Here is a 10565-nt window from a genome sequence, read left to right as displayed (position 1 = left end):
AAAAAAAAAAAAAGAAAAAAAAAAAAAGATATAACCTTTGCCACACAGATAAGGGCATTAACTTCCAATCATTTTGAAGCCATTGTCTGGAATTTCTCTGTCTATTGATCTGATTTCACAGTGTATTCTCCAGACCGAAGCATAGTTTAATGTAAGGAGTCAAGATGACCTTGATTAAATAGTGACTGTATCATTTCCTTGTGGCTTTTGGCAAGTTAATGTCTGACTATCTCAATTATCTTGTGATTTCTTCCATAAAAGAAACAATTTCTGCTTCTAGTCTTGTATGGGGTTTGAGATCATAAACATACATTCAGAGACAGACAGACAGACAGACAGACAAAGGGAGGGGGAGGAAGGAATGATATCAAGGATCAGTTGTAGGTACATAGTGTTTACTTTTCCTGGAGATGGAAGTAAAATAAATGGCCAAGATACCAAGATACCACTGAGCCAATGTAATTTCTCATTAACAACTTTGGTAATGTAGTAAGAATTTTGTTTCAATAAAACTTGAGAGCATTTGAAATCCCATACCACCAATTGTCTTTAAACAGAAGCTACAATTTAAATAAAATACTTTCTTTCTGACAATAATTAAACATGACCATGAGGTCAATTAGCATCACAAATGAAGGCATGTATTCAGTATAAAGCTTACCAGGTGTGGTGGTAACACTTTCATCCTAGTATACAGAAACAAACACAAAAAGATCCTAATTTCTAAATAGGGAGACCTTGTCCTTTGTAGACAAATGAGAAACCTTAGTGACACCATTTACCTTCCTATTTTTGTTATACTATCATAGATTATGTTCTAAAAATTGAAAATGTGTATTATCTAAACTTAGAAGAATAAACAGAAATTCAAATCAGAGGCATCTGGGGACAGGGAAAAAGGGGGGATTAACAGAAACTTGCAATTTTCTTTTCTTGTTTTCTTTAGAATTCTATAGTTTTCTCTTCATAACAATCCATGCACCATAATAAAAAGTTTGGACAAATATAAATAAGAGTATGCATTTTGAAAAGTATACATTTTGAAAATAAAACTACCATGTTTACCAAATTTGAATATTATAATGTCTATAGTTCTTAAAGAAAATGCATCAATTCCAGAGACAGGACAGGAAGCAGAAATGTATATGTATAATTAAATACCCATAGTATTTACAGCAAGTGCTCACATACCAACAGTTAAATGTTTACCTTGCTAAAGAAATCCTTGCACGCTGACCTCCACTCAGTGTGACCCCACCTTCTCCAAGAACTGTGTTGTCTTGTTCTGCAAACTTGGTGATGTCCTATTATCCAAAGCATAACACCAGAAATAAAATTTAGTACACACAATCTGAAATTGAAAAGAACATTTTTTCTTCAGGTGCAACTGTTTATTTGGGGAATGTTTATATTCAAAGACTACCCATAAGCCCATCATATAAACTCAAATGCTATGCAAATGTGAAAATATACTTTCAACTTAAAATCACTCTTTTTAAAAAAATGTCAAAACCCTGAATAAGCCTGTTAATAAGAAAAGCTAAAACAAAACTCTCCACACCCATGGCAACCTGTAGGCGTCTTCAGTGGCTAACAACAGGACATGTCAGTTTATTTCCACATTCCTTCATTCATCTTCCCAAACACAAACGTCCTCACTACTTCCATTATTTTTCTGTGTTTGCCCACTTGTGATTCCTCTCCTGTCACCTTCCTGTCACATATGCCATTCCTTGCCCAATAATGATCTTTTCTGTAGTGACAACTATGAAGGCATAGTAAAAGAAGACCTGAGTTTGTAAGAAATAGTCCAGGACTCCAGACAGTATAAACCTAATTTAGAAGATAAGCTCTAATCCTGGAGAGATAATTAATAACCTAACCACTTAATAAACAATTTTACCATATTATACAACAGTACACAATTAATTGCATGTTAATTATTTAGACAATAGGAGTAAAGCGCACACTACACAGAAAATGTTAGAGGCCTTCCATGAGGAGTTTCACTTGAGTAGTTAAAATGTGATCAAGTTAGGTACCGATTTCCTTTAATATTCTCCCCTCTCAGCCCCCTCTGTCTTTCCTACCACCTCCTTAGCTTGCCATGCTATTCAACAAGGAGCCCCTTCTAACAACATTCCTAACAGAGTGACCAAAGACTTGTGATAAATCAGTAACTTCCCCCATACTGCAGACATGGTGTCTTTGTTAGGGTTTTTGTTTGTTTGTTTTTGTTTTTACTGTGATAGCAGAGGACCAAAAGCAACTTGGGGAAGAAAGGGTTTATGTCCATCACTGAGGGAAGCCAGTGCAGGAACTCGGGCAGGAATCTGAAGGCAAGGAGTGGAACACAGGCCGCGGAGGAGTGCTGCTTGCTGATGTGCTCCATGTGGCTCCTTAGCCTGCTTTCTTATAACACCCAGGACAGGCGGCACCAACCTCATGAACTGGGACCTCCCACAATCCTTAACCAAGAAAATTTCCTACAGACTTGTCCAATCTGCTGAGGCATTTTCTCAACTGAACTTCTCTGTTCCAAAATGATCCTAGCTCATGTCAATAAAAAATCTACCTGTGGCATAAAAACTAGCCAGCACTGATAGTTGGTGATTTTATTTCACAAGAATAAATACAATTATATCTTTATTTCCTTTATTACCTTATTGCTTTTTAAAAAGAAAGGGAAAAAAGAAAAGAAAAAAGAAGGGGATTCATGTTCACTACCATCATTTTTCTAAAACACTTCCTCCTGCTTTGAAGATGACTATGTAATAACAGATGTGAAATTTCCACTAGAACAAAAAGTGTTTTTAATCCTCATACTCTCTGCTGAGTGACATACTATAAGATGAGACACTCAAATAAATAAATGTTTCAGTACTTACAACACTGTGAGAAGAGAATACCACAAGAGAGCATATCCATGCAAGCTGCTTCCAGGCGGTTCATTTGAAGTTGTTGGTTCCTCTCTGCAGTCCAGACTACATTAAAATGGTGAGGTGTACAATTCTTCCCTGGCATTTGCTCCCCACTTCCTCCCTACAAAGCCTACTGCTAATATCACTGAATACATATATGCTTTTGTGATCTATAGCTGGAAGATATATTCTCATGAGTAGGATGACTATATCAAATGCATATGTTCTACTTTCAAAAGTTACCACCAGATTGCTTTACAAAGCAACTAAAGAGTTAAATTACAATTTACTAAGTTGTACTAGTATGATTACAATAATTTTTGCTAATTTTCTCTTTTAATTTACATTTTTTCTTAATCACAAAGATTTTAAATATTTGCTGTGTTGCGTTTTCTTCTTTGAAGTGTCTAATATTTGTATGTAGTGAGTTTTTGCAAATTTCTAGGCTGCATATGAAAAACTCTATTCTTTTTTCTTGTTTTCACTGTGTATATCACTTATCATGTGCAAAATTTTTTTGTGAAATAAATTTATCTAGTCCCCACCAGCTAGCTATATGTGTTATCTTGAATATTATTTTGAAAATAAAATGTTCAAAATCCTTATGGCACAGTTTTATATTTGTCTACCCTATCTTTGATTTGTTATAAGACCACAATAATCATCAAGTGAATAATGTTTTACTGATGCCTGTACCATCTGTCATAGTTCCTAGTTCTGGGTTCTCTTATTTTTCTGATCTTTTTTTATTCCTATATTAATACTTTCTGGACTTTTGGGTCCTGGATTTTAAATGAAATTATATATTATTTAATATCTAATAAAATATAGTTTTTCCTCATAAAAGAGTTGGCTTTCTTAGTTTTTGACATAGTAGCCATGTCAACTATTGAAATAATATATCATTAGAAGAGGAGCTAACACAGTCTCAAGTGTTAACTTGAGCAAATTTAATGCAGTAATTCTTCCTCACTAACATTTCAAATATAAGAAGTACCAATACCATGATATCAAGGCTACAGACGGTGAAGCCAAAATTCCACCAAAATAATTTGTCAACAAATTAAGTACTTCTAAGATTTTATATTAAGTTTAGTTTAAGATAACCTCATTAGAATTTATTTGCAACTTTTAAATACCTTGCATTTACATAGAATTCTAGTTTGCAACACTAAATTAAAATGTTTTTTCTTGATTCAGATGTTGAATTAAACACTTTTATCATTTTCTTCATATTCTGTAAATGTCCCATGAGAGCAATAACAATCACTAAATACTTTAAGGTTTGCCATTATTGTGAACTGAAAAGTTATTTTCCATTTTTATCTTTAGATGACATTTCTGAAAGGAAGAGCTAGTTAAATGTTTGTCTACAATTCACTCATTTGATCATAGAGCTAACACGTGAAGTCAATTTCTTTTTCAATAGAAACAGCATTGTTCTAAATTTCTTCAAAGTGGAGTAGATTTGTTCAAAGAAATCTAGAAATCTGTAATCTGACCACTTTGATCAGAATGAAGAAGAGTGATATTAAAAGTTTCTATAATTAACATATACATAAAATTGTAACAGAACTTTAGATATCATCACTAGTAGAACCTAAAAATATTTGGCTACTTTGTTATGATAGATATAGATCCAGAGATATTTTATTATCATTTCAAAAGATCTATTAGGATAGTAAAGATACTGAAGCTTCAGGCATTTACCTTTCATATTACTTTCCTAAATAGAAAATCTCACTGTTGAGCATGCCTTCCACCCAGCTAAACAACTGTTGGCTAATGCTAAGATATGAGTATTTATATATTTATGCATATGCATGTAACAATAATAAAGAGGACACCAATTTGAAAGAGAGAGGGAAAATGGAGGGGTTTGGAGAGAAGGGACATGAGAAGGAATGGAGGTAAGGAAAGGGAGAGGGAAAGGAAGCAATTATATTTTAACTAAAAGTGTAAAATGTCAACATAAAACTACACACCATATAATTCTAATAACCTATATTCTTGATAAATGAAAAGGTAAAAGCTATTAGGACAGAATGTCTTTATTTTGTGCTCTAATGAACATCTTTAAGAGGAGTCAGAAATGTCAAAACATAAAATGGCATTTAGATAAAATTGACTATATAAAATTATAACAAAAGCTTATCACTAGAGAAGGTGATAGTGCAATATATGCAGCTATCAGTCAAAATTCTCCGACCAGATTCCAACATGGTATCAAATGTCCAAGAGTTTAAATGGGGGAGATACTGTGGAAAAGGAAACACACAGGAAAGATGGGCAGTCTGTAGAGCCCACTGCAACTCTGATCCTAAAGTAAGATAGATAGATAGTATGGGAGAATATTACACCAATTTAGTCCAAGGGAGAATTTGGCAAAGCAGCTTGGTGATTTGTATGTCAAAAATTAGCTAATAGTTCTTATGTTTTCAAAATAGAAATCTACATTAGTAAATCTGCCAGAAACATTCATGAATGTAGAGGTAATCTCAAGACAAACTCAGTTAAGGACTTCAAAACACAACTGGAGTCTTCATTCAATTGTTTCCTATACCAGTGATCTATATAATACATATTGTATCCATCATAATATCTTACAAAATGTGTTCAAGGGTAAAGGTTAGGAAATCAAGATGGCTAATAAACATGAAAATATATTTATAATCTCTTACAAATTCATGTAAGTAGAATAATAGAGACAAAATAATAGAAATTTTGATTTAGGTGTCAGAATGACCAAAAAGATTAAAGTCACTGATAGGAAGGTTTTTTTAATTGGTTATTTTCTTTATTTACATCCCAAATGTTATCCCCTTTCCCGGTACCCCCCTCTCATAGACCCCTATATCATCCCTCCTTCTATGAAGGTATTCCTCCACCCACCCACCCACTCCCACCTCCCCCCACCTTGAATTCCCCATACTGAGGCATCTACGGAGCCTTCACAGGACCAAGGACCTCTCCTCCCAGCAAACACTCATTAATAGCTGACAAGGTTGAAGGACTGACACTGCAGACCTCCATATGAGCCCTCTGCCACATGTACACACTTACTCCTCCCTAAATTAGTGAATAAACATGTAAATAGATATTGTTATATCTTAAAAAGATAATGGGGAATTGAATAAGTTAGAGAGTAATGTGTGCAAATTATATACTATATAATTTTAAAGCTGAACTGCATATGTGTGTAAATTATTTTAAATGGATTAGGAAAATACATATTTCATTATTCTATTTGCTGAAGCTTAGAGTTTTGTGGCACAGTTTTGATGATGTTATCCAGGTTTTTAACACTGAACATAATAAGGACACTGAAACATAAATGTTCTCTTCTGTAACTTATTATTTCTATGAATTGACTTTCAATAGTATGAAAGTAGATCTGCCTACTGAGCCAAGGTTTGAACTGTTGTTTATGGACTGAATCCACTCGTGAAGAGAAATATGGGTAACTTTCACTCAGTGAGTGAAGATTTCACGCTGTTGAGAGTGAAATGAGGGACAGACATCGGGGATCTACTGAGATTATGCTCATTACAGCCTAATACATCAGCACTGCCAATATCCTTCTATTAATCTGAGCACTTGGTTTGATTACTCAGTTTATGCCTCATCCATCTGCAGATTTATGAGTACTTAACATTCTGTTTGATTTAAAACAAAGCACTCTGTTTTGCATGCATCATTAAACATTGACCTTTGCTGACTACTAAGGATACTCAAATCTGGTAATATATTTATCTTAAGGGTGTTGGTTTCAGACTTCATAGACTTTCCCTACCTGTAAAAATCACAATTTAAAAACTGTTATAACACTTCTGCCTATCATGAGGATTTGTTTTTTAATTTTTATTTTTATGTATGAGATTGTAATATAATTACATTTATCCATTCCCTTTCCTCCCTCCAAACCCTCCTCATCTGTCCCTCCCATTTTTTTCCTGTTTTTTGTTAATGGCTATTGTATGTACATTATATATATATATATATATATATATATATATATATATATATATATTATATAGCCTGTTTGGTCATAAGCTATTACCTGTGTGTATGTTTTGGGGGACTCTTTGGCACTGGACATCAGTTGGTGTGCTCTTGCCTGGAGACCAGCACCTCTCCTGCTCCCAGATGTCCTCAGTGGCCTGTGGTTCTTTGTGTAGAGTTGAGGCCTCCTAGTTTTTCTTAGTGCATTTTGAATGTCCACTGCTGCTGTCCTGGTTCAGCTCATGTTTGGGAAGTCACGTTGGGGAGGGATCTTTTTAAATAATTTTCTTTTTGAAAACCCCACACAATTATACAATGCATTTTGATCATATAAATCCCAGTTTCCTCCCTCTAACGCCCCCTTGTACCCCTCACCCCATTATCACTCAAACTTTGTCTTTTTATTTTTATCAATAATCCCCTTAGTTCTGCTAGTGTTGCCCAATTTGAACATGGGTATGTGGCCATACATTAGGGTATGTTGTGAGCTCTTTAGAATGCTGGATGACCACATGTGGCTTTTAGAGTAAGCCTGGCACACAGGTACAGATGCCACTTTCCTTTGTTAATACTGAAAATTCTCTGGAAATTTTTGGGGGGTGTGAGGGGAATTTATCCATAAAACTCCTTGAAGAAAAGCATCTATTGGAATAAGGGTCCTAGACAAGGGTATTAGATAATATTTGATAATAAAATTAGCTATAAAATATTCTATAAAATTAGCTGTTGGATTTTAGTTTAAGTTTTTTTTTTTAAATTCGTGCTATGGATGAAATAGAGGCCCTTGCACATGCTTATTAAGTGTCCAGAAGAATTTTTTAAATTATTTTATTAGATATTTTCTTCACTTACATTTCAAATGCTATCCCGAATGTCCCTCTCCCCCCCCCAGCTCCCCTACCCACCCACTTCCACTTCTTGGCCCTGGCGTTTCCCTCTATGGGGCATATAAAGTTTGCAAGACCAAGGGGCCTCTCTTCCCCCGAATGATGATGATGATGGCTAAATAGGCCATCTTCTGCCACAAGTGCAGCTAGAGACACGAGCTCTGGGGGAACTGGTTAGTTCATATTGTTGTACTGTCTTATCCTGAAATATAAAGTTATGTAATCAAAGACTATTTTTATAGAAGGAGAACATTAGTAACTTTTCTTTCAAATTATTCTCTACTCCCAATTTTAATTTCTTTTTTCCAATTTTTTATTAGGTATTTACTTCATTTATATTTCAAATACTATTCCCAAAGTCCCCTATACCCTCCCCCACCCCGCTCCCCTACCTACCCACTCCCACTTCTTGGCCCTGGCATTCCCCTGTGCTGGGTCATATAAAGTTTGCTAGACTAAGGGGCCTCTCTTCCCAATGATGGCTGACTAGACCATCTTCTGCTACATATGCAGCTAGAGACAGGAGCTCTGGGGGGTACTGGTTAGTTCATATTGTTGTTCCACCTATAGGGTTGTAGCCCCCTTCAGCTCCTTGGGTACTTTCTCTAGCTCCTCCATTGGGGGTCCTGTGTTCCATCCGATAGCTGACTGTGAGCATCCACTTCTGTGTTTGCCAGGCACTGGCATTGCCTCACAAGAGACAGCTATATGAAGGTCTTTTCAGCAAAATCTTGCTGGCGTATGCAATAGTGTCTGCGTTTGGTGGCTGATTATGGGATGGACCCCTGGATGGTCCATCCTTTTGTCTCAGCTCCAAACTTTGTCTCTGTAACTCCTTCCATGGGTGCCAATTTTAATTTCTTTAATTTTTTGATATTTTATTTTTTTTCAGTGTAGTTTATCTACAAATAACATCAAATATAGATACCAAACTAGATGTTTGATGAGCTACAGGAAGCTCAAATAAACTCAGCATGGTGAGGCTCTTGAGCTAATTCACAGAAACTTTGTTTAAAATTGCTGCACCTGTGGTGACTCAAAGGCGTCTGGAAGGAACCTGGGTACAGGCACTTATCCCTGAACGGCGGTACTTGCCAGGGCCTGAAATCCTCATCTGATACTTGTTCTCTCAGGTGGCTGACTTCCTTTATTACAGCCTAGTCAGAAAGGCAAATGTCAACTTCAAAGCAGTCTGTGCACACAACACAATGTGTGTGTTTGAGGTTGTAAAACACTTGAAAATGCTGAGATAAGCACCCTGGAGAGGGTCAAAGTAATATTATAATAAGTGTACAATAAAGATTAACTTATTTTATCATTAAGGACTAGAGAACATACTTATTAGTGGTATGTTCCATTTATTCACATTTACACTGACTTCTCTTAGAAATTTAGAATTTATCATCTTGGTATCCTTCAACTATATCAAACAAACCAAAAGTTATTAAGGAAACTTGCTAATATGAACCTCATTTGCTCTGACCTGATCACACAATAGAGCCATAATGATCTAGGCTGTTAGAAAGAAAGGGAAAAGATACAGAAGAGGAGGTGCTTTTTAGAAGAAAGGGTGGAGTGTTACATTTAATAGTCTTGTGTAATTGAGCAATATTTGCTGAGTTTATTTGAGCTTCCTGTAGCTTTGAAGATAGGAAAATACCATAAACTTTTATATGGCTGGCTTATCGTTTTTAGAACAACCTTGACAATACAGACGCTTGTGGGAAGAAGAGGGTGGGCACAGTGAGAAGCTAGGGTTAAGGGAACATTAACTTCAAGGAAATGCTGCTCAATAAAGCATATCTTTAACGGTGAATCACTGGATGGTTAATACCATTGTTAATAAGGTTTAAAAATCACTAAGCACTGCTTTGTTTTGTGCATACAGAAGGTAGCCAATGGAAGAAAGATTTAAGGGAAAGGTAGAAAAAACAGGTAGGAAGAAGTCAGGATGGGGAAATGGACAGCCAAGAAAGCACTGGAAAAAGAAAAATCTAGTGATCATCTCTGCATAGCTTATTGTACATTTGAGTGTGGCAAGCAGATACCTAGTAGTCTCTGACAGAGAGCCAGAGGTAAGCCGCATAACAGAATGCAGACACTAAGGAGCTCATTTAAATTGGGTTATGTCTAATAAATAAGATAGGTTGTTGACATACATCAAACTTTATTACAAATAGCTGCATGAAGAGACATTTTCAAAAGACTAAGCTCTGCTAAAAAGGATGGGGGTGTTAGATTTTTCATCAATTTAAAGATAAAAAGATATACTTTCACTAGTGAATAGTAACCAAATTTATAGCAGAAAAACACTTAACATCATCTTTATTATAACCAAGAAAAATATAAAAATTGATGTTATAGTAGATGCCATCAACACTAAAGGCTTTGGGCTGGAAAGATGGCTCCGTGGGATAAAGTACCTGCCTCACAGGCCTGACAATTTGAGTTTGGATCCCCAGAATCCACATTAAAACTAGACGCCTTGAGTGTCTGTAACCCCATTATGCCTGTACTGGAAGATGAAAAGTTGAGCAGGAAAACTGCCTGAGGTCCAGTAGCTCACAAGCCAACTCGCCTAGTGTATATACAAAAGGAACAACTCTACCTCAAACATGGTAGACAGTAAAGCTCAGTACCCAATGTTGCCATCTGACCTCTACACATTTATCATGATATGCACACATCCACATACAGGATAGCACATATATATATATATATATATATATATATATATATATATATATATATATAT

The 10565-nt window shown here is 35.6% G+C and overlaps 1 protein-coding gene across 1 annotated transcript in view; it reads right to left on the bottom strand.

The window, feature by feature from the left end:
• Positions 1-10565, bottom strand: part of Cftr (CF transmembrane conductance regulator) — a 148114-nt gene that overhangs the window by 57741 nt on the left and 79808 nt on the right. The window contains exon 12 of the mRNA XM_021190745.1: positions 1210-1304. Within this exon, the coding sequence (XP_021046404.1) occupies positions 1210-1304 (95 nt within the window). The remainder of the gene's footprint in view (positions 1-1209; positions 1305-10565) is intronic.

Source organism: Mus pahari, chromosome 2 (genome assembly GCF_900095145.1).
Source record: "Mus pahari chromosome 2, PAHARI_EIJ_v1.1, whole genome shotgun sequence".
NCBI lineage: Eukaryota > Metazoa > Chordata > Mammalia > Rodentia > Muridae > Mus > Mus pahari.
Note: the sequence above shows the minus strand (reverse complement) of the source record. Positions and strands in the feature narration are given on the sequence as shown.